Source organism: Furipterus horrens, unplaced genomic scaffold (assembly GCF_987537825.1).
Source record: "Furipterus horrens unplaced genomic scaffold, mFurHor1.1.pri manual_scaffold_3, whole genome shotgun sequence".
Lineage (NCBI taxonomy): Eukaryota > Metazoa > Chordata > Mammalia > Chiroptera > Furipteridae > Furipterus > Furipterus horrens.
Window position 1 is genome coordinate 73,121,867 of NW_028327173.1, and position 25,972 is coordinate 73,147,838.

The 25,972-nt window shown below is 37.2% G+C and overlaps 1 protein-coding gene across 1 annotated transcript in view; it reads left to right on the forward strand.

The window, feature by feature from the left end:
• Positions 1 to 25,972, forward strand: part of DCDC2 (doublecortin domain containing 2) — a 155,664-nt gene that overhangs the window by 112,938 nt on the left and 16,754 nt on the right. The window contains exon 8 of the mRNA XM_090271738.1: positions 19,541 to 19,641. Within this exon, the coding sequence (XP_090127864.1) occupies positions 19,541 to 19,641 (101 nt within the window). The remainder of the gene's footprint in view (positions 1 to 19,540; positions 19,642 to 25,972) is intronic.

The window sequence follows — 25,972 nt, forward strand, 5'->3', positions numbered from 1 at the left end:
TCCGTCTGGAGAGACGATGGTGTAGCTTCTTAAGAGTCTATCTGCACCGCCGAGAATGGCTGTGCAGTCCGACTCGGGAGTGACACGGTATCTGTCTCCTCCCGTGTTGAATCGACATCTTGCGATGACTCTGGAGTGTCCTCTCCAGTGAAGCTGAAGCTACAGAGCCTGGGCAGGGTGATATGGAGGGTCTGCTGTTGCCCATGCAGCAGACCCCCCCTCTCTTCGCAGCTGAAGGGTCCAAGGGAAAGACGGAGTCAATACAGCTTGGCTTCAGGTGCGCCGCAGGAGTTGCCGGTGTTGACTACAACGTCAAACCGCCTTAGGGATTCCGGCTCCGGGTTTTCTGTCGGGGTTTACTCCCTTAGCCTTTCCCCTGAAGAGGTATGCCGCAAGGCAGCGGAGGTTTTTTGGAGTCAGAGTTTTCCTTCTCTGATGTGCCCTGACTGGAAGATCGAACCAGCGACACTTAGCTCGCAGGCCGACGCTCAATCCACTGAGCCAAACCAGTCAGGAATGCTGACTTGAGTACATTACCATTTTCTTGAAGGGTCTCCTGAAAGGGCAGCGGCAGTGGTTTGTATAGAGTTGGTGCTTAGACAACAAACAGATAAATGAACAGGCAAACCGATGGGAGTACTTATAAACAGTGAGGCTAGATCTAGAGCCCATTCCCAGAGAACACTGCTGATGTTGGCTTGTGCTGCCTCTACCTGTCAGGGAGAAATTTTGCACACCCTTTCTTTTTCTTTCCTGAGGTGCTTAAGAATTCTTGTGCTCAATGGATATCTGCAGATGGTCCCGATTGTCTCAATCCTCTATATTAAGAGGAAAGTCAAGGTCATTTAATGCATTAGCAATTTCTCACTTTTATTTCCCACTGTTGGAAAAGCTTAATACAATGAAGTTTAAGTAATTTTTACTCTTATACTCTTTCAAATGAATAGTAGTCTTAACTATTTTCTCTTTGCCAATTTTGCTTTACTTTGTAAGTGCCAGTTTGGTTACATGGGCAAATATATGGCAACTATTGCTAGTTGCAAATCCTCAGACATAGAATAATTTATAAACAGCCTGGTTGGCACAATCCCTTTGCAATGCAGTTTGTAGCTTCTTTCTGCAGGCTAATAAGTTCAAGGACATATGTCAAGTGTGTAAAACATTTGCATGGATTCTTTATTTAATGTAAAAAGTTCTTTCTGCATTTATTTCTTTAGTTATTAATTTGCCAGTGTTTTCCTTCTCTGAAATTCAAAAGTCTTTCCAAAATTAAGGTAAAATTGTTGCAAGCTGCATGAATGTTGTAAAACAGATAAATTGGAAGAGTGAGAGAAGATGCATGATACATAAAAGATAGGTTTGTGATGGTGGAATTAAGCAGGAACAATGAAGTGCTGTCTGTGTCGGCATGGAGTTAGCCCTGCTCACGTAGGTGCAGAAATGTCAACCCTTGCTTCTTCTGTGACCATGTAAAACCATTGCATATGGTTTTATCATCTAGTTATAAAATGTGCAGCTTAAAATGTATTTAAGAACATTTAATACATTTAAACATAAAATTGGACTGTGTGAATGTTCTTAGAATAGAATCTGTAATGAACTAAATTCACTTAGATACAATTTCAATATTATGAGCTCCCTCTTTACTTAAAAGCTTTTCTGAAAATTTTTTGATAGAAGTTTGCCAGAATCCATTTAAACCCAGCTGTGAAATTCATTAATGTGTGCTGAATTCATTTGGCCACTGACTTTTGAAAGGATGTATATTGATTTTTTTAATACACACATACCCATATGAAAATATACACTTCAATCAGTCCTGTTTTTCCATAAAAGTTCAGCTTTTGCTCCCCCAAAAGGAAAATACTCATACATTCAAATAGGCAAATATGATTAAAAATAAAAATAGCTTTTATCATGATGGAACTCTGTGTTCATTTATAAAACAGTTTATTCAGTGTTTTGATTGTTCTTATTTTGTATTCTAGTTTATTCTACTACCTTATGGGCATACTGTTATTATATGTGTAGTTCAATTCCTTCTTCCTTTCTTAATTTTAACTCTTCTTTCAATTAAAAAAAATACATAAACTTTAGGAACATCAAAGGAAAACAGACGGTTTTTCAGAATTTCCTTTGCCTGAAATTAAATCTCTTGCTTTTCACTTTTGAGCTAAGAATAAAATTGTTATGGATGGTTTCATACTGAGTATTAGCGTAGGTTACACTCATATCCCACATTAGCATTTATATTTCCACTGGGATTTCTGATATAATCAGGTAGTAAACCTGTGGTTATTTTGGCAATTATGCCTTTTATGGAAGGATTTTAACAGTTAAACCCTAAGTTAGGAAAAATATACTTTTACTTTATCTGGAGGAAGAATTATCCTAAAAGATGGTTAGAAGATTCAATAATAGATTAAAATTTTCAAACAAACAAAAAAACCTCATAGAGTTCTCAACTTTCCAATCATTAAGCAAAAACCAGAACGTTTTCTTTCTCCAGTTCCATCCAAGGCACACACCAGGCTCAAGCGCATGCCTTGTGTTCTACGCCTGAGTGGCCGAAACATTTTTTAATTGATAGCTCTCTGTTCTCTGTTGTTTCTGCAAAGTTTAATTTCTCACACTGTCTTAAAATTTTTTCCTCATTTTTTCTTTGTTTTTCTCGTTTGTTTTCCCAGAATGGTCTCAAACTTACTTACCCTTTTCCCACATAACCCATCATCTCCCTATATAGGCCTGCTATCAATATTTTCATTTTTAACTTTTGAATTTACTTCTTTGCATCCATAACTTAGAAGGCAGCCTGAATATTCAAAAGTAAAATAGTATCCCCTTGTGACTCTTAAAACATTTGCTCAGATTTGGTCTAATTGGCATACAATTGCAATCGATCACCTTAATAGTGTATGCTTTCTCCAGAGTTCTTTCAAGATGGATGCCATTTATAAGTTATTGTAATGGGAGGAGCTTGGCCTTGGTCCTATATCTGTGCAACCCTGGGCAAGTTATTTAAACCTCAGGTTCTCTGTCCATAAAGTAGGATAAAAATACTTACCTCATATGGTATTGTGAGTAATGTGCTAGCATAGTACTCAGCACATCATAGGCATTCAAAAACAACTGAGTCCCTTCTCCCTCCTGTGTGCAGTCCAGCCATGTCAGATGTTATGGGCTTTGGGAGAAGTGGGTACAAAACAATCTCACATCCTCTCTGTGTTGATAACTGAATTATCTATAATGTGGTATTGTTAGGGTCCAGAGAGTAAATGTGAACATTTCAGAGAAGTGAAAGACTTCTGGGGAGGTGGTCCTTAAGTTGCATCTTAAAGGGAAGAATAGACAGGCACCTTGGCTGTGAGGAGAGTGCTTGAGTAAAGGCACAGAGGTGAGGACGAGTCAGCTACCTGGAGGGACAAGGGAGGGGAGGGGAGGACAAGGACGTGAGAGCCATCATGGCTCCTCTGGGGTTGAGGCGTCTAGTTGCAGAGATGTGGGACATGTTGGAAAGTCAAAATTAGGTCACATTATGCCAGTCTGGAGTTTAAGACATAACAGGGAGCAGGAATTCAGGTAACTGTGTTGCCCTCGGAAGTGAATTATCTTTCAGGGTGGCAAGGAGAAAGGGTTCTTACGCTTTTTATTTTCTCCAGCATAGTGAAATGGTTTTTAAATTTTCTGTGACCCATACTATGGAAAAATTTACATCATGATTCAGTATCCCTCCATATGCTTATGTATATTTGTTTCATGAAATAAAAATTTTGTAAAACAGTAGACACTCTTACTATGAACAGTGCACAAGACTGACTATATAATCATAGGGTCCAGTGCAAAATGAAGATGTGGGGCTTTTTGATCACAAAACAGGAAAAATGCTGTTAAAGGTACTTGAATACATATTCTTTTATTTCTTCCATGGTCTCCCTCTTTCTTGACTTGTTTGTCATGGTGCTTTTTATTTGCTATTATTCTAAGTAAAGAAAAAGTAAATTTTAACATCTTTCTATTGTGCAATGCCAGTTTTAAATGAAAATATAGGACCATCTAACTAACACGTGGAATCACCAAAATTACACAACTTTTGTTTCCTAGCTCATACTTTTTTTTCTTATCAGAAAGCAGGAAAAATGTCTAAAATTAACTCAGCTGTTTACTTCACTTTCTGACATGCACACTTTCTACCAATATTTACTCCCCTGGGCTACTGATGAGTAAGGAAGTTCTGAGGAGAGCAGGAGCCACGGGTCGCCTTGTTTCCCTTTCCGTCTGTCTCCTCGTTTTCAGAAGGTGTTGACTACAGCAGGGAAGCAACATGAGTAAGAAAGAGTACAGGATTATCCTTGGTCTTTCTTATTCCTTAGAATGCCCTTGCCTTCTTTCTTCCTTGGAAGCAAGTTCTGGTTTTAAAAGAAAATGTGGCCTCTAAGCATCACTCAGCAGCCCCACCGTGCCTTACTCAGATGCAGACGTGCCATGCTTGTCTTGTACTCACTTTGAGTCTCAACAGACTCCCATGCATCGTGGCTCCACCTGAATGCTGTGCTCATGGGACACAGATACAATTATTAAGAATCTCAAGATGGTGACCGCTGATCACTAAGCCAAGTGGGAGGCCCTGTGCAACTGCCCAGGTCATGTGCTCACACAGTTTCTGTTTTCTTAAATTTTATTTAAAAAAAACCACTGGTTGCAACCTATTAAATTGATGGCACAATTCACTAATGGGTCATGACTGGCAGATTAAAGAACCTGCCATTAAGAACATGGTAAAGCCACTAAAAACCTTGACCCTAGTGGCAGATTGATGTATCTGAATCCTGCTTCTACCACTCCTATCTAGGAACTTTAGAATACTTCTGTTTTTCATATGCATTATAAAATGTTGGGAATAGTAATTATTTCATAAAGCTATGGGCATGAAATGAGTCAATGCATATAATATGCTTAGATTAATGTTTATCATATAATAAGTATTCAATAAGTATTAGCTAATCATCATCATTATTAATATTGTTACTATTGCTAATTACATTTTGCTCTAGGTAAAAGCTGAAGAAAAAAGTATTTCTTGAGTAAACAATAAGCATTTCTACTTATTCTTTTATATTTTCTTAGGCTTACCAATACTTATGTTTTCTCTTGACTGGAAGTATGTGAATTATTATAATAAGGAAATTAAAGTTAATTTATGCCAAACTTAATATCATGAAATACTTAAAATATTTAGTTTAATGAAAAATCTAATAAATATTACTTTATTTCTGTTCCCCTCCCAAGATTAACACATGTAGATTATTAGTACTTCTCAAATATCTTTTAAAAAAGCAAGGATATTTAAAAGATATCATTTCTTGAGCTTAAGAAGCCAGAATTATTCCTTTTGGAATGAAATTATTAGATGACATAATAATAATATTTCAACCATTGGTTAAAACACTAAAGGAGAATGTTTTCTATTTTTTCAAAAATACAGCATACATAGATTTTTGTTATAGATACAAACTAAGTCCCTAAGTCATAACATAAATGACAAGAGCCCAGAATCCAGTGGACTTTCATTCAATACCTGTTGTTGGAACAACATTAAATTAAAGTGAGAAAGTGTTGGCTGATTTGTCTTGATTTGTTTTAATTTTCTTTCTTGATAGTTTCATAACAAATAGTACCTTTTTGCAGCTCATTTGCATATTTCTCATCATCAGTTGAGGCTGAGATCTTTTCCCATGGATGGTTTGGCATTTTATGTTTACTCGATTCTCTCAAATTTGGCACTAAGTTGATATATGGGCATTTTATAGCTGAATGTCTATATCAAGTGCTGATTTGTGATTAGATAATCATTTTAAAATGGAGTTCAATAGAATCATTTAAATGAATTTATCTCAGGCTATTTTAAATAAAATTTGGAACATAATAGATATTACAGATAAAAATATCTTATGAAAATATTTGTTTTTATTTACCACTATTGACAGCAGTTCCTTGAATTGTAGGATTTATGCACAGTCAAATGAGATAGGCTAAATTGAATATGTTTCAGCTTCTATTTTACATAAAGATTGAAATTTAGCTGTCAGTCAAAGAAAGCTAAGTTATATCTTTAGCAAGCCATCAACCTGATATAGATTTATCATCCTCTTTAAAGAGTACTGTGGAACCTATAGAAACACCTCAAATGCTAAGCATTCAAGAGATCTCACTAGTAGAAGCATACTAATCTGTAAAATGCTGAAACAGTTGAACTGAAAACACCCTCAAGCAGATTTAATGAGCAATTCAGGCATATTTTCTGTGCCGATTAGATTAGATGAAAAACAATGCAATCTTTTTATTCAAGATGACTGGTTGGGACTCATTTTCAAATGGACACTGCATGTCACTTTACCCTGAGTGAGGACCGCAGTTCACAGAATCACTAGAGCCTGTCTCACCATTAGATCAGTTTTAAGAGTGGTTGATACCTGCTTTATACTTATAGTAGTGTTGACATTATTAAACATATTATTTTGCCGCACATTATGACTAATAGTTGAAAGTTAATGTTGGAGTCTTAGAGTATCAAAGCTGTAATTTAGTAATAATTGGGATTAATAACAAAGTTTTTAAAATGCATATTCATTTCATTTTAATATTCATATTTGAGCTAGGTATTTAATCCTTTAAGTATCAATATATTATATGTACACAATTTGGAAGCAAGTATTTAAAGAATTAGTTTAGTCTTCCATCTCATGTATATCAACTGCAGATAGATTTTTAAAATTTACAATCCTGGTTTCTCTTTAGCCTCTTGTTTATTAGATTCCTTACATGAATTCTTAGTAGTCTTCTGAAGCTAAGAAGTCTTTTATTTATTTGTCTGAAATGATTATTAATGACCATAATATAGAGAATGATTTAACTCAGGTGGACGACTTGAAGGAGCCCTGTTTCCTGGGATGGGTGCTGCTGAGTAGGTTTCTTTCTTTCTTGCCCTATCTTCCCCCAGCCTCTTACTTCCAGCAGCCAGAACACAATGTTATAATTCACTTAAGAATTTTAGCTAAAGTTCAAACTTCAGTAAATGTCTGTATAGCAAGAATGATTGGTATTTTTATGAAATACAGTCCTAGTTATATTGGTATTATCAAGATGAAGATGATCTCTTGGTTTAACTTGACCGTAAGTAGATAGGAATATTTTGAGTTTCTACAAGAATGCTAGGATTTCTTTAGACTCGCTTGTGCATTAGCGATAGGTTTAGCAACATCTTTGGGGTGCTTACATCTGTGACAAATTCATTGGAAGGCAGGAGTCAAAAGAGATGGATTTAACCCCCTTTTATCCCTTACAAACTGCATGGCCTCAGCCTCATGTCTCTGCGTTAGGTTTTTTCTTTTTTCTTCTTAATTTTGTTTGTTTTTAGTGCAATGGTCTCTCTTCTCCACAGCCAGTCATCTTGAAAGAATACTGCTTGTCTGTCACACCCCAATATAATCTGATTTCCATGCTCTATTAAAATTACTCTCACCTAGTTGACCAGATCATTGGGATGCCAAAGCTAGAGGACACTTTTTAATACTGAATACTCCTTTATTGTTGACTTTCATTTTTCCCGTGGCTTCCTTGACAACTCTGTCTTATTTTATCTTGTACCTTTCATTATTTTTACTTTTTTCTGTCTATCTATCTTATTATATTTTTCTTTTCAATGTTTGCTTCTCTTCTGCCTATCTCTTAAATATTGTTTTCTAGAATGTTGTCCTCAACCATCTTCTATTCTCATTCCAGTTCTCATTCCGATCCATGACTTTACCAACTGTATTTTGAAGGTGCCCAAATCTATGTCCCTATCCTAGAACTTGATCCTATTCAACAGGCTTACCTTCCCAGCTAATTTCTTGATGTTTCTATCGTGATACTCCCAGGTGACTCAAACCAATATATCAAAATTAAAATTTATCATTTCCTGTCTTACTACCTCTACTCCCTTTTTTTCTGTTGTCTTAGCAAATAACACTAACCACTTAGACAACAAAACCATAAGCCTTCGACTCTTTAATCTCTCTCACCTCCCGCATCCGGGCATTTGTGGAGTTCTCTCCTGTGTCCCCTCCTGTCCATCCACTCCCATTGCTTTCATTCAGGACATGCCATGTCTAGAGTAGTGTCAAAACCAAAGAGGGCAGTGCCCATCCCTCTACCACAGATTCCTGGGCTTCAAACCTTGTGGCTTACCTTTCCATGCTCTCTTTCCCATTCATTGCTCTGAAGTCTCCAGGCTACTTGCCTTTTGTCCTTCAGTCTGACCCACATTCCAGGCTTTCTCTTGACAATCCCAGCTAGTCTTCTTACTCTGACATGGTATCTCCACCTCAGGAGCATTGCCCTAGAGGGCCTTGAGTGATACCTTCCATATCTGTCCCTCCATACACACCCTGTTGTGAATCTTCACTCTCCCTATCTGTCTAAGCATTCCTATTTCCAGGACACTCCCCTAGCCCTGTGTACCCTGCTTCCAACTTCAAGTCCTTTGCTTGTTCTTCATTATCTTCAGCATCAAGTTTGAGTTCTTGGTCCTGTCAGACAAAATGTTCTGAATCACTGCCCTCCTTCCTTGCAAAACCCCAGCCCTGTAACCTTACTGCAGCCATGCTTATCTGCCTGCCCTTGCTGAAACACACCACGCACTTGAGTGCCTCCAAGTCTTCACATACACTGCTCTTCCTGTCTAGAGCACCCTTTCTCTGCTCTTCAGTGACTGATTCTGTTTTTCTTCCAATTTGCAGCCTCTGTGTCTCAGAAGTTTATTTTGACTGCCACCTCCTCCTCTCCCAATACCATTTCCTATGCACACTTGAGAGCCAGAGTAACACTTGTTGCATTTATCATTCTGTGCTGTGATTTTTTTCCATTTACATTCTCTAGGCAATTAGCATCTTGAGGCCAGCAACTTGTTCATCTTGCACATGCCTGACCATGAGGAGGCTCAATAAATAATGACATATAAATGAATGAATGAACAAAAAACTGAGGAATTTAAGAGTACTGTGTACTTCTGTTCTATTCAAGTACTCCATTTGTTACCATGTTACATATTCTAGAGTAGAAAAGTATTTGACTTATGTATGACTCACTCTTTTATAGACTGGAACATGCAACACAGGTCAGCCAGAGTTAAGAAGAGGAATCATGAATCTTAGGTCACTTATTAAATAACTCTAAATCACTGGGGTACAAAGAGGAACAATTTAATTGTTCTGATGAATTAAAATAACTTGTAGTATAATTTTATAAGGTTATAAAACTAGAAATGAGGAAGTAAAGCTTTATATACTTGTTGGTTTAGGTAAACATACTCAGACATATTTTATTATTTTCAGTCCATCATCTAATATAAATTTTGGAAATTATACCAAAATGTATATGTTATAAAATAGTTTGAAGTCATGAACTCTACATATTATAAAATAAATATGTGCTTTATTCTTGGTTCTATGAATAGTTTTGATTTTGATTAATATCTAAAACATGTGTGTCTAAAAAGATTAAAATAGAATGTAGGGGTAAAAGCAAAATTACCTGTGATCTGGGGAAATCGATGAGAATAATCCTGCTATGCTTTCTGTCTACACTTCGAAAATTTTGTTATACCCATTTAGTGTCAAGGTAAAATAGCTATGGTGGTTAAGACCAAGTCTATGCAAACAGTTAATAGTCAATTTTAAACAGCAGTTGCATAACAAATGATATTTTCAATACCCTAAGTGGGAGTCAGGGAATGGAAAAAAGCCAAATATTTCATACTGTAGTCAAGAAAACATAGCCTTTGTACAAGTGTATGGTTAGTTATTTTCATATAATATTCTAAATTGCCAAAAAATATCACTTGCGATATTCTTGTTTTTGTAAAGAGTTCCCATTTGCGTTTATGGGCCATAACAAAACATACAGAGAAAATTAGTGATTAAAAAAACATTTGGGTTATATTGCAATACTAAGTTAGATGCGCTGAGAACATTAGCTGTTATTTGATTAGTTTTTCATTCTTCCTAATGATAATACACTTTAGTTCAGAGGAGGAGTGTGAGGCGGATGCTGTACGAGTTGTAATAAGGACCAGAGGAGGACTGGCGGATATCCTCCCATGAGGAAGTATCATGACGTGTGAGTCCCTCTTCCTCTCTACCTCACCCCTCACTCATCATCATAAAGACTGCTTCATATCAGCGCAGCTGTCCCAAACTGCTGTTTTTAAATTTCAGTAAGATGTTGTGATGACAACAATATGAATCACTGAAGAGTTATATATTATAAATTTAATGTATTTCACATATGAATGTAGTTTACATTAACTTTAGCTAACTCAAATCATTTTTATGTCACATTCTTAAAATTTTAATTTTAATTCTGCCTCTGGTAACATATGTGACACTTAAAAAGAGGGCATGATTTTCCTTGTAAATAGATTGAAATACTTTTTTCTTCTTGGAGTGTTATCTTATATATTGAAAGCCATAAACTCCTTGTTTCCCACGTTTTTCTCAGTAAGCTACTGGGTTTAATGAGCTGCTTTCTAAAATTAACATTTTGTTTTTTAATTTAACATTTTTAGGAACCAGTCTCAATAGTAAACCATAGTAAAATGTTTAGAGTCACACTAAACTTTCTTGTTTACATATAGAGCTTCCATGTAACAGATATCTAGTATTTCCATAAACAATTCAAAACTGGGTATTATTTTATCTTTTTTTCATCTTATTTATCCTAGTAAGTTTCAACCAGTTTAAAACACTGAACATATTAAAATATAGTTTAGTAATACTTAAAATAATTTTCAATAATTCGGGTAAGAAGGTGTTCTTTACATAAAATTATTGGGACTAAATCACTGATTATCATCAATTATATAAACATATGATTCATTAATTATTTGGTAACTTTTCTTACATGAAAATATTCAAATATTACATTACTAAGCTGCAATACCAATGCCTTGAAACTAGGAAATGCTTTTATTTCAGTGGTTCTAGTTGCAGAAAAGCTTTAGAAAGAGCACAAGCATTTGTTTTCCATTTCTGTGGGGAAAACAGATTCATATTTATTAGGAGCTACAGAGTAATGATATGATTGCCTTACCTCAGCAGCTCTGCTTTCAATTTTTAGGCAATAAAATTCATAAGGGGTAAGTGAGAAATAATTGAGGAGCATTTTTATTTTTACTGGAGTATTTGTTATTGCTTTACTGTGTAATACACACTAAAGTGTCTATTCATGATTCAGAAAGAAAAGGTTTGAGCTGAATTTGGGTTCAGTGTGCATCCAAGCATTGCATTTGATCCTCAGTGTAGTAATTGAATGAGAGCAGTATTGTGTATCAAATTTATCCTTGCTCTTTAGTTTGTTAGCAAATAGCTTTTATTAAAAAGGTTTTAAAGTGGGGGAGGCCTTTAAAAAAATCTAACTTCTTTCCTTCAGTCAGATGTGTGCATATCTGGGGGGGGGGGTTTGTACACCTTGTAGGGAAGTGAGAAAGAGAAGTAACAATAGAGGAGGAGGAGGGAGCAGAAGGTGTCTAACCATCTGCCCTTCCCTGAGAGTATCTACAGGAGTCAGAAGGAAGATTTGCAGTGGATACTGCCCCCAATATTCTTTGCAGGACATAATTTTTGGACACATGACATCTTTTATTGATGCTGTAACAAATAACCACAAACTAGAGACTTAAAACAATGCACATATTTATTAACATGCAGTTCTGGAGTTCAGAATTCCAAAATGGCCCATGATTGGCTATATAATCAACGTCCTGGCCAGGCTGTGTTCCTTCTAGAGTCTCTAAGGGAAACATTTGTATCCTTGCCTTTTTCCAGTTGGTAGGAGTTGTCTGCCATTCCCTGGTTTGTAGCCTCCTCTCATCTTCAAAGCCAGCAGTGGCCAGTTAGGTCTTTCTCTGAGTGTATCACTCTGACACTGATTCTCCTGCTTTTTCCTTTAGGTTCCATTAGGTTCACATGAATAATCCAGGTTAGTCTTCTCATCTCAAAATCAGTTAATTAGCAAGCTGCATTCACCTCTGCCCTCTGCCCTGCATTGTAACACACTCACAGTTTCTGAGGATTAGGATGTAGACATCTTTGGTGGTGGGTAGGGGCTACTACTTTCCTTAAAACACAGAGTAAATTGTTGATCCCTTTGTAGGTTGTGCTCCAGCCTTCTTTCACTTCAACCCTCTTAATCCCCCCTACTCATCCAAATGTTAAACTGCCAAGTGTGTCCAGATTGGGGCAAAACCCCCATAACAACTCAAAGAATTAATGGATTTGGCTAGTGCCTATTAAATTCTATGCTCCTTACATTCTACCTCACTACAACAAATATTTTTTGAATGTCTGTTCTTCGTTCTTTCAACAGATACCTTTCAAACACCCATGTGTTGAGTTACATAGTGGGGATAGGACAGTAAACGATGTGGGCATGCTGCCTGCTCTCCTGGAGCTGACACTTTGGTGGAGACTGACAAACACTAAAACACCAAATAAACGAGAAAAATACCAACTAATAAGAAATGTTAGGCCGAGAATTAAAACAGAGCAATGTGAATGACTGGATGGCGGCTACTAGAATTGGAACCAGAAGGGTTTCCTGAGATCTGAATGACAAGGAGCAGCCAATCATGTAAAAAAGCGGGGAGACATTCCAGGAAGAGAGTGTAAGAAGTACAAAGCCATACAATAGGAAAGAATTTTCTGTTGGAGAAACAGAATGTAGCTGGAGTTTAATAGCCCAAGGGAAAGTAAAGAAATGCAGTTCAAGAGGAAAGTAGGTGCCAGATCACATCTCTGTAAGCCATGGTAAGAAACTTGGAGTCTTATGTATGAGGAATAACATTAGAGAGTTTCTAAATATTTTAAAAAATCTATTAACATCACTTGGCTACTGTACAGAGGATAAATTACAGGATAGTAAGAGTAGAAGTGAGACACTAATTTGTAAGCTATTTCAGTAGACCACCCAATAAATAACGACTAGATCAAGTTGATAGAGGAGATGAAAATGATAGTTACAGATAGGGGATATATTTAAAAGGAGATTGATTTGACAAGGCAGCAATGGAATGTATACAGGGAGTGAGAGCAAGATGGAAATAAGGATAATTCCCAGATTTTGGGATTGAGTGGTGGTGCCATTTCCTGGGATGCGGATATAGACGATGAGACTTTGGGTGGAGAACCAAAGTTTCGTTTTGACCATGTTGAGGTTGAGATGCCTGTTAGACATCTAAGTCAAGACATCTAGTTAGGCAATTGGATATACAGTGATACCTCGGCTAATGAAGATAATTCATTCTGGAATCACATTCATTAGCTGAAATCTTCATTAGCCAAAATGTGACTTCCTGTAGGTTTCTATAGAAAGTCATTTAATTTGCTCTGGATGCTGCCCACTATTTAAATATAAGTTTTGTAAAGTAGTAAAAAACACATTATAAAAGGGCAAAAACTCACCAAAAGTTGAGGCGAACAGCTACCCAAATGGATGAAGAATAATGGAAACTAGAATGAAGAACCCACAATCTTTACACCATTACAGTACATCGTCATCAAACCCGAAGCAGCTTATGTTATCAGGTATCTCACTTCTCACTGTCTTGAACATAAACAACCCAGTCGGGTCGGTGGGTCTCTCCTATGTGAGGTGATCAGCTCATTTCTTTGTCACACACACACAGATGGAAAAGATAAGCTCCTGGATTGGCCCGACCATTCATGTTTGCTGCTTTATGTTAGCGCATCCATCCACTAAAACCTTCATTAGCTGAGTCCGAAAAACAGCGAAAAAAATTTTCATTAGCTGAAAAATTCATTAGCAGGTCACTCGTTAGCTGAGGTATCACTGTATAAGTTTTGGGATCTATGAAGAGGCTGATATAGATTAGAGCGTCATGAGCATATTGATGTGTCATCTTGATGAGATTATCTAAGAAGAGTATAAATAGAAAAGTAGACCCATGATGCAGCTCTGGGGTGGTCCAACACTTAGAAGTTGAACAGAGGAAGGTGGGTTGGCCAAGGAGACTGAGAGAAGCAGCTGCTGGAACCAGGAGAGTAAAATGGAGAGACATACAGACAGACACGTGTGTGCATACATGCGTGCTTGCATGCACGCTCATGCACACACAGAGAGGGAAGTTGCCTGTATTAAAAGCTGCTGAGAGATTGAGAGATTGAGTAAGATGTGAACATAAAGCTGACCATTGTGGTCACTGCTGATTTTGACAAGAGTGGTCTTTATGGGGTGCTGCTGCAGAAGTTGGATTAGAAAATGTGGGGGAAAGTATGTGGGTGAGGGATGGAGACAATGATGCTAAAACTAATTCTACATTCCATTGGAGGCTAAACCCCCTACCGCAGGTGGTACCTATACTTATGTGTTGTAGTTAGCATGCCTGAGGTATCTATAGCAATAACTATACAACCATTGCACATAACAATTTCCATTATGATCTAAAGTCACCAATTTACTGAGCAAGTTTATTAGCAGTAATAATAAAGGGAAAGTGGTAAGCTTTTGAAGTGCTTGAATAATATTGCCCTTGATGAAAAACTTAATATTTTTGCAAATTTCTTGTGGAATCTATCCTTGCAAACAGGGGTTTTTAATTTTTAATGTTTTATCTTTGCCTTCTTCCTTGGATTCATGAATAAAAGAAGTATGTGTGATAGAGAAGTCATGCATGGGGAAAGCTAATGGTTCTGTTTAGTTGTGGGGTGAGGGGACATCTGAGGTGATTTTGCAGAGCTGAATAGCATTGGAACCGTGAGTCAAATGACTCCAATAGTCAGCCACACAGCAACAAGGGTGAAAGCAGTAAACTAGACATTGAGGGCAGAGGCATGAGACAAACTAGCACCACAGTACCGTGGCCTACATGTTCTCCATCATGACTGCACATAGGCTGTGACAGAAGTCTCTCCAAATTATGAGAAGGATACATGGTGAGGGAGAGGTGATGGGATCGTCAGCGGAGTAGAACAGCTCATCATGTGGGCATTGAAGTAACAGAGATGGTAGGGCACAGGATGAAGAGAAACCTGGCTGATGAGGCTTCCTTTAAGAAGAGGTAGAAGGCGCATTCAGGGACAAGGCTGAGGATTTGTAAGTTAATTGTCAGCATGCCTGGGGAAGGTTGTGGAAGTGAGAATTAAATACTGGCGGAGTGTGTGAATTGGACAGGGCATAAGGAAGGAAGGAGAGCAGTCAGGATGTGAGAAAGAGATTAAACCAGGAACTTGTCTTTTGTCTCACTTCTAAAATTTTATTGAGGACTTATGTGTTCCATGGACCATGCTTATTCTTGAGAAACAAGACTTGTAAGGCAGGAAAAAACCATAGGATATGTATGTGGAAAGATAAATAGCACATGTCTCTATGATCTTAACACAAGATGCTAAGCCTCTAAAGAAGAACCCAATAAGTCCTTGCTTAACATTATCAGTAGGTTCTTGAAACCTGCAACTTTAAGCAAAACAACATATAACAAAACCAATTTTACTATAGTCTTAACTGATAGAAACAAGAGTTAGGCTCCTATGGCATATTTCTGGTCACAAAAACATCACCAAACTTCTAAATAAAGAACCCAAATACTTCCAATATTAAACATTGAATTAAATGTGAGCTCTACATACTTTTAAGAAAGATAAATGAAAACAAGTCAGATCACTATTTTCTATCCTACCAATTCCAGTTCCTGGTCTCAGGTGGCCAGAGCCTGTCCCGGCAGGTCCAGATTCAAGGTGGGACCCATGTTGGATAGAATGCCCTTCCATCTCAGGGCCACTCATACACACCCACATCAGACTGGGACCTTTAGACTTGCCAGTGAGTCCAACATGCACATCTGTGGGATACAGGAGGAAACCAGAGTTCCTGGAGAAAGCTCAGACATGGGAGAATGTGCAAACTTTACACAGACAGTGGCCCTAGCTGGGAATTGTTATATTTTCCATATCAACCTTATAACAAAATGACATTAAATGAAATCATTATTCAAGGACCCACTGTATTTACACTGGCCGGTGTGGCTCGGTGGTTGGAGCATCATCCCCGTAACCGAAAGGTTGCGGATTTGATTCCTGGTCAGGGAACATATCAGGGTTGTGGGTACATCCCCAGTCTGGGTGCATACAAAGGCAAACAATCGTTTCTTCTCTCTCATCAATGTTCCTCTCTCTCCCTTCCTCCCTCTCTCTTAAAAAGCAAATGAAAATGTCCTCAGATGAGGATTAAAAAAAAAAAAAACCCTCCTATTTTTTATTATTCAGCATTGTGCATTAATTACAATATGATACCACTATGTGCAGTAATTTATTATGTGTTAACATAGGAAATGTTCGTGATGTGATTTTAAAGCAAAAAAACTTTAAAAATTGTATATGCAACATGATCCCAGTTTTATGAATATGTGTATGTGTATCTGAGGGGGGTGAAGAGAGGGAGAGAGAAAATGTCAGTTGTCAAAATATTAGTTGTTATATCTTGTTCATCAAAGTAGGAGGATACTTATTTTCTTCATCTTCCAAGTTTCCCAAAGTGCATGTATATTATATAAACAACTTATAATCAGAAAATGCTTTTAAAATATTTTCTCTAGACATTAATATAACTGTTTTCAAATTTATATAGCATTTATAGTTAAAAAATTAAATCCTAATAGGCTTTCTTCTACCACAAAGTAACTTTTTAGCTGTTCTTCCATTTTCCTTCACTGTTTATTACTGTGAATTTCTTTCTGACCTCATTTCTGTTTCTGTGCTGCTGAAGAAGAAGGCTCACACATCTCAGTTCATGGATAAATCAAACCCTCCCCACACCTCAGCCAAGCCCTTTTATCTTTGTATTCTCTGTCTGTGCCACTGTACACAGTGTTGAGCTATGCTGATGGTCTCTTTGCTGTTTGTATCCCTATGGTTGCCATTTTCCAGTCCAGTGCCCTTTCAATTCCATTATATTTGTGATTATCGATCTTATTCTTCTTTTCTGGTGAAATGTTTATTCTAAAACACATCTGCAAGTCATTCATAGCACTGCTTGGATACAGTTATTCATTTCATTGAATGTGAGTATTTAAGAATATATTTCTTTTGTGTCAGTAGGTTTCTCTTTGTAGTCTCTTTGAAAGAAAATGCAACACTGGGATGCAAAAATGTCATCCAAAAAAGTCATGTACATAGGTCAAAGCTATAGTCTACTGAATCCAGCATCTGTCTCTAAAGGTTAACGCAAGGCACGTTTTGTGGATGAGTGTGATTGTTATCTTCTAAGGTAGCTCAGAAGGTAGAAGTGAATGTCAAACATACCCAGTTTTCCTTTTAGAACCATTTTGGAAGTAACAGTTAATAAATTGTATAACCCTTTTCTGAAATTAGTTCATTCTGCCTCTGCACATTCTTAGAGTTAATGAACTCCACATGTGAATAAAGCAGAATTTATTTTTTTATTGTTTCTGTTATTATTTCCTTGAATTCCAAGTTCCAGAATTTGATGGAGAGCATATATCAGCTTACCTTGTCCCTTTGACTCCAATTTTATAGACTTGGATTCCCCCCTTCCACTCTCCTCCTTTAGGATGGAGCGATTGCTATTTGACTTATACCTTGGAGTGTACCTCCCTGAGCTTTGTTGAGAGCATGCACACAGGCCTGCATTTACTGCAGACCGGCACTTGTGAGGACACCACCATGTTCTCTGCTTCACTTTCTCTATCCCTTCTTCTGGTACCGCTGAGCTCTTGGCTGCAGTTTCGTTTCAATCCATGCCCTGCACTGTAAAACACAACAGTCAGGATGTGGGCCCCATCCTTGGGGGCAGGGGAGGGAGGGTTGTAGATAATCCAAATTAGCTGCCTGTGCTGAAGTCGCCATTTGGTAATGAATTTGTAGTGTATACTGTTATGTGTGTATATTTGCAATTTATATGTATGTGTAGGAAACTGAGATAATTCTGATGAATGAAAAATTGCTTTGCTTTGCTTAAGCATACTAGACCTGAGGGATGGAAAGAGAGAGTGCAAATATTTTGTTGGAGGACAGGAAAGTCCAGTGTGGGATTAAATGATTGCTGTAGATAATATTCAAAATGAATTAATTTAACATGTGTAATCAGCTGTGAGGGTAGCTCTGCTATCCTTAGTTTCTAAAAAGGAGAGTAGAGGAGCCATCATCTAATCAAATTACCAAAAAAGTAATTAAAAAGGAATTTTTTTTTTTATGAGAAACAGAAAGTGGTTTGGCTTTGTTTCCCTCCTGCCCTCCTCCCCGCCCTCCTTTCCTCACCTGGCTGAATCTTCCAAGCCTCCATGGGGTTCTGCTGCAGCTCTTCCCTGAAGCACTTTGTTGTGTTTATATTTCTGTTTACTCACTGGCCTGAAGGAGATTTCAGGGAACACTCTGAATCTCATTTCATGTCTTAGAGTGTCACATTGTGCCTTACTTACAATTGGTCTTCAACAAATGTAAAGATATATTTTACATTTAATTAAGAATGATTTCATTCTTTAATAACATGAAGTGCTATTATGTGAAATGTGTTAAAAATTTGTGCTCTGAGAATAAGCTTTCTTTAGAGAAATGGGGGGGTGTTTGAAGACAAAAGATAAAAACATATTTTCTAGACTACGGGGGTACCAAATAGTGTAATAGATTACCAAGAAAAAGGTGAAATCTCCATCCCTGGTGATCCTTAAAAATTGGACAGAGAAACCATCTGCAAGAGTGGCTGAAGCATTAACCTGTCTTGAGGCCAGTAAACAGACATAGTGACAAATGGTGCTGTGGGTCATTGACTCCTTGGCCTGGAGAGGAGAAGAATGAGGCATAACACATTAAAACTACTTCAAATACTGAAAATAGCTGTTGTTCCTTCCATAGGAAAATAAGTCAAAGGAGCTTGGGGATTTAGGGTACATTTATAGTTAGGGATTTTAAGACATAGGTTGTGAAAATCCTGTGGAAATCTTCAAAATAAAAGATCAATTTGTATGTGATGTGGAGTCATCTCCATGATTCTGTTGCAGTAAAAAGATTATTTATATTACTCTGAACAGAGTGAGTTATTCCAATACATTATATACAGTGTATAGAATTCTCTTGGGGAAAAAAAACTTATGAGAGTGGTATTTTAAAGCACTAAGTATCATCACTGTTTTATGGATAAGAGGGGAGAACAGAGGTAATAAGTGTGAAGTCCTTCGCGTCTAAATACCTTTGCAGTGTTGTTATTAAATCAGAACCAACGAATGAGGAGCAGTCTGGGACAGATCTCGTCTCTGTGGGTCAGCCTTGTTTTAGCCATTAAATCTTTTCCCAATGAACATGTACAAGAATTGAAGGGAGAGGGCCACAAAAAATTCTATCAATACAAAGAGCAGCAATATACCTGCCTACTTATTAAAAAACTATCATCAGGTATTTGATTGTAATTTCTCCATTCAGCCACATGATGTCACAATTGGATTTTGATTTCACTGTGTATTTGTCTCAAATAATAGATGAAGGCATTTTCAAAGCTGGAGCAGAGAGATCTGAAACATGGGGGGCAGCAGAAGTCCAAGAAGATCAAGATACTCAAGTTGAGGTTCCAGTGGATCAGGTAATCACCATGCCTTTAAAAACATGTAAACAATTACTACTGTTTTTATTTCAAGTTTTATGTTACCTGCTCCATGCTGCCTCTGTGCATGTTAGTTAAACCCTCTCAGGTGCAGTGTGGCCGAAAACCTTAAAAACAAAACAAAACACCTTCAGTTCTTCCTAGTATTCCTACAAAAAAATAGCCATTTGGATGGAGTATTTTTTAATTATTATTATGGACAATGGGATATAGTTAATAAATGACATTGAATTTGGCAGATTGGAGTTAGGTATGAGATATAAAGAAGGAGAAAGCTTAATACAGAAAAAAGAACATTGGCTTGGGGTTTTATCTACAAAAAGTCCTTCATTTAGAGAAGCAGGGTTTTGTTGCTTACTTTTGTTTTTAAAATATTGTGATATTTTCTCCTTTAGCCTCCTTGAAATTGTTGTGGTTGGAATTTTGTCATAAAGTAATTGCTTGTATAAATCCAACTCAAATATTTGCTGTGTTCATACTGATTTTATTTCTTAGGCCGGTGAAACACTGTATGGTGTGTGTGTGTGTGTGTTTACACACATGTGCTTATAGAAGGGATTAAGTAATATTACTTTTGGCTAAATGATGCCAGAAATAAGTCAGCTAGACTTTTTAAATACAATTCAACAAGGTTTCTTACAATCCTGAGTGGAGGATGGGAATTTAGCTGAAGAGGAAAAATCATAATCCTAGGCTCAAGGGCATGAGAAGTCACTAAGAATTGCCACTTGTCCTTTTCCAAATGCAAGTTTCACAATCCAGCAAATTCCATAGATGATTTTCTCAATTGTGTTTGTCTTAACAATGTGTCAGTGCACTGCTGCTTGGCTATTCCACAGGCATCTCCTGTGAGCGTCACTGTCCTGGAGGAAAGCCTAATGTGTGAAAAATCACAGATTTCAAAAATCCAATTTATTGTCCAGGATTAGCTACAACGAATAATTTTTCATAAACTCCAGTTATAGGTATTTTTCCTGAGGTTAAATGGAAGTTTAAGTCTTATGTGAAAATGTAATTAAATATTATAAGACAAAGAAGAGATGTATATACAACACTTAATAGCTGCTGAAACCAAGACTAATTTATATTCCAAAGACAAAAAGACCAAATGGCAAGAAAAAAAATCATAGCATCATTACTAAAAGAGAAATATCTTTGTTAATCACTTATTTCTTTACATTTAACTTTGATGATCACAGGGTAGGATGGCTGGGAAGGGGCACTGACCACTGATAATAGCTGAGTGGCCTTGGATAAGCATCCTCAGAGATTGATTTCTTATTTGACTGGAGAGTTCTAACTTATTAACATACAAGTATGCAAGAGAGACTGATTAGATGGATTGGTAAAAGCTGAGCAATATCAACTAATTGATATCAGTTGAAGGAAATAAAACCAGGTAACAAAAAGCCAGAATTATTTTCTTCTTTGACCCTATGAGTGATAGAGTTGGGATTATCTAGCTCATGTGGTTGGCATGAGCTGCTTATCAGATCAGAGCTTAGAGTCGTTCTCTCTATGATATGGTGACCTTTAGCTCTATGTCCTAAGCAGCTGTTATGAACATTGTCAAAAACCGAGTGGAGAAATTAGGGTCCATTATAGTAACAACAACACTGAAGATGTGATCGATCTCAATGGTGATCTTCAGGAAACAATAGCTAGTGTTCATTAAGTACATGCTGAGTGCCAGGCACTGCAGTAGGCACTTTTATCTCATATAACTGTGATGACAACTCTGTGAGGTAGGTTTTATTATCTCCACTTTATATGGAGGAGGAAAGTGAGTTTACATAGATAGAATTACTTGTCCAAGATTGTACTGTCAAATAAAGGAGCTGGGATTGAATGCAGGTCTATTGAACTTCAAAGCACTTGACTGACATGGAGGAGAGTATTAAATGTGAAAAACAGACAAACCAAAAAACAATTATTAACCCAGGGATCAAAAAAATTTTTGTGTAAGAAAGGAAATGTAGTTATCTGATACAACTTGGCTCAGATATAAATGATATACTTCCTTTCAGGCCATTCTTAGGTAATTTCTTTGAGTTGGTGTCCTATCATCTAAATGGTTCATGCTGTAACTTCAGTGAAGAAGGATGTGTGTGTGTGTGTGTATGTGTGTATGTGTGTGTAAATATCATGTGCAAATTGGCCAAGTAATTTACCCATCCTGAAAAGCAGATTAAATTTTAGAAGTAAATATCAAGACTTCTGTTGGGAGACAATTCTCTATAGTGCTCTTGTATTTCTCTTATACCTTGTGAACAGAGGCACTGATTGCCTTCATTCTGGACTAACTTTTTAAGTATGGTGAACAGGCTTGAGAAACAGGAAGAGTGACTTTCTCGGGAGAAATCATTCTCAACTGGAGGAGATTTTGGCAATTTCTGGAGATATTTTTGATTGTTATAGCTGAGGGAATTTAGTGAGTAGCAGCCAGGGATGCTGCCAAAATATCCTGGTACATGACAGCCCTCACACACAAAGTTATCCAGTCCAGAATGTCAGTAGTGCTAAGATTGAGAAATCTTGCTGTGGAGCAAAGGTGAGGTTTATTTATTGTCTACTATAATAATGGTAATGTCTCCATATGGTGCAAAAGCCAGGCGGGTTTACTATCCATTATAGAAGATTTGGTGCTATTGAATTGTATACTCAAAATTAGTTAAAATGGCACATTTTATGTTATGTATATTTTACCACAATAAAAGTATTTGGAAATAAAAGATTTGAGTTATCTAAGCTTGGGGTTTTCCCCCTGGAGTGCAGGCCACTCCATGTACTTCCCTGATCTGAAAGTATTTTCAGTTCTTTATTTTCTAGTCTTAGCCTTTTAGTGAATCATATTCATGTTTGGCGCTATAAGCATTACACACAGCTGGAAGAGTGAAGGTGAGGATGCTCTGGCTTCTTAATTTCTGCGTGCATCATCAAGGCTTTATGTGATATCATAGTTATATATTTGTGTTTAATTAGTAGAAATGGTATTAAACATTAAACTATAGCCTTCAGGGATTTCTGATGTAAGTGAGAGAAAATCAGTGTTTACTTCTAAAGTGAGAAAACTTAATGGGGAATTGTTTTTCTGATGATGACTAAATATTCCCTTGCTATCTAATCTAAGTTTCCAGTGTATTGTATCTTCTCATATGGGTGTTGTAGGAACTTGTGGAGCTTGAAAGGGCCTGGATGAGCCAGCTTTCAGCATATAGCCGGACAGCGCTTCACATTCCTTGTGTCCTTACAGAGTCACAACCTCGCTCTCTGTGGGTCATTATACTTCGAACCATATATAACCCTTTCTTCCCCCTCTGGGAAAGTAGGTCTCTGAAAGCTGAAAGCAGGAAGCAGTACTTTGCAATAATAAAAAATTGAAACTAATTATTTTAAAACACCTCATTGAAATTGGGTAGGAGATGATTTTCGTTTCCATGGGGACAGAAATAAAAGCAAGTAATTTCTGTACTTTCAACAACTGTATCTTAAAATCTACCTCAACACTTTTCACCTAAATCCTGTAACAAATCCTCACTCTTACCAGATTTCAAGTATAGCAAATGTGACATAGAGAAGTGGACATTAAGGTAGTCATTTCATTTCCAGGGGGTTGGGGGGTTCTGATCTCCAGTTTCTAGGCCCAGGGAGGAAGACCCAATAGGTGGAAACGGAGGAGGTAGAAGGGTTAAGTAGGAAATCTTGACTGGAAAGTTCTAACTTGTACTGTTATCTCGGATAGCAAAGGTCTTAAATATTAAAATATATTACTCAGGGAATGCTGATGTAAATATAAGAAGCATCAGTGTTTACTTTAACATGGGTAGAACATTAGCTGTAGTCTGTGTTTTTATGCCTTTTCCATTCCTAATTTTGGGGGCTGCTGTTACTGTCAGAGGTGTGAGCTTAAAGTGTAAATCAGTTGAGCAGCTCCATCTGTCTAGGAAAATACCTTCAAATAATTGATGCTTTTGATATTTTTTGGCTTATTTCCATGTGATTTCCATATTTCATCTTCTTTTCTCTTATCAGTCAGGAATCCAGAGTTAATCTCAGTAACTACACTCATGTTCTCTGGAAAACCTGAATACGTGTGCTTTCCCCTGAGCCACCCCTGCAAAGATGTAGCCAGCAATAATAGCTGCCAGACCTTTTCTGTCTTGCTATACAAACCAACTGTTTTCTCAGAATGTTTGTCACAAAACAAAAAAAGTAAGATACACATGCAGGCAAACTCAGGCAAGGACACCTGAGATGCCAATGTTGGTATTAAAGAGAAAATCTGCTGTCACTTTTCTAATGCATATTAACAGCAGTTGCTTAGGATAAATAATGTGGTTTTTAAAAGAGAAAAGTCTCAAAAAAGGAAAAGACCCCATAGAGGTCTTATAAAAACCTCTATATTTAAGGGCACATATTACCTGTAATTGTGAAATATGTCTGTTAATTTGGTTGTGTTCTGATGTTCTTGATGTTAGAGAGGCTGTGAGGCTGGAATCATCTAGATGACTTCTGTGATCACCATTTTGCTATAATGAACTTCAGTTTAGTGAGTATATAGGCTAGAATAAAATGAATACCCCTTCTTGACTCCAGTGAAACACAAGGATTGTGCTTTCTGTAGAATGTAGTATTCCACAATTACTCATAGGCATGAGCTACTCCTGAAATTCCAGGATGGATATACTCTTTGGAGAAATGATTTCTACCTGAAAATTGGTTCTCTTTAAATTTTAGGCACAAACTAGCCAAAATTTGACTGTCATGACAGAAGACTTTAAGCATAGGTAAAAATGTCTTCCTGGTTTATTGTCTTTACAATGATATATTTCTGTTTTATAACATGACTCTTAATAAACAGTGACATGGTAATAGCCTTAGAATAAATCTAGTAGTCCTGTCTTTATGACCAAACATCATTCTGTCAACAATCAATCCTATTTTCTTCCAGCTTTCAATAAAATTTGTGTTTTTAAAGATAAAAATGCAATCATCATTTAAAGAGGGATTATTTCAAGGCATTACTACAATTATAACTTTTAACCAGGAATGCTTTTCTGAAGTGGTATTTTTATGACCATCTTATTTTATATATGGGTTAGAGCTTTACCATTCAAAGGCTCATCTGGGGATCTGTTAGACATGCAGAGGCTTGGAATTGCTGACTTAGAACCTGCATTTAACAAGATCCCCAGGTGATGGAGAAGCACTGGCTTAGAGGGCACTAGGCTGGAAAGAACTGTTTAGCATCATATTAAGTTTGGGGTATTGCTCTATACATTATCCTGGGAAAATAATTACAGTCTGGTGGTCAAAAAGGAGTTCCTATCCCTCTGTCAATTTTGGACAAGTCAGTAGGATTTGGGACAAATTTACCTAACTATTTTTACTTTTTCCTTTATCTGCAAATTTGGATAATAATAGAATTTACCTCAAATAATTATAAGGTTAGTTTAAATATGATCATGCATGTGATGTGCATAGAGCATAATATTAGGTGTTACCTGGAGAGTTTACAAGAATGTGAGCCTGTAATTGTCATCTGTATGTTCCCAAGGGCACATATTATTCTGGCTTTTATCTGTGGGAGGCAAATTTGTGTTTAAGACATCTAATAACACAATATCATGGTAGATGGTGGTGGACATGAACATGAATAAATGAAGATGAATAAGAAAAAGCCCTTGTATCTAGAAATTTCCATAGATGCAAGGCTGATACTTCCCCATTTTTCCATAATTATTCGAAACATTGTTTGAGGTGTCTACTTGATAGCAATCTATGTGCACCACTTTCTTATCACATCTAAATAGTGAAGAACCACACACTGATTAAAGTGCCCTAAAGAAACCTTGCTACTATGCAAAGTGGGGCTCATTCACATGGTGCCTTGGTGTAAGGCCCAACAATTAGTGTTGAGAAAAACAGGTCTGCCTTTACAGTATTCCAACCTGGGTGGGGTGGAGGGGCGGGACTGGGAGCACTCCTGCTCAGAGCCCTGTTCTCCCATGAGAACCAGCACTTCCCTTGCTCCCCAAAAAGCTATAAACCAAAACTAGACCCAGTAATTCCCCATTCCTTGTCTGTCAGCTCTCTCCTTCAGGATCTGAGGTATGATGTCCTCAGCCTCTGTATAATAGCCCAGGAAAGCATGTGCCATGTTACACTGGATCATGGTGAAGTCCAGGAAGGCACAAGTCTTAAGAGAGTGTCCTCTCCATATGTCCTGAGTTCCAAGAGTCCAGAGAGGGCCCAGGTCTGCAAGGTAGAGTCTTGGTGGCTTTGGAGTCCGTTGGAATGGGTATGATCA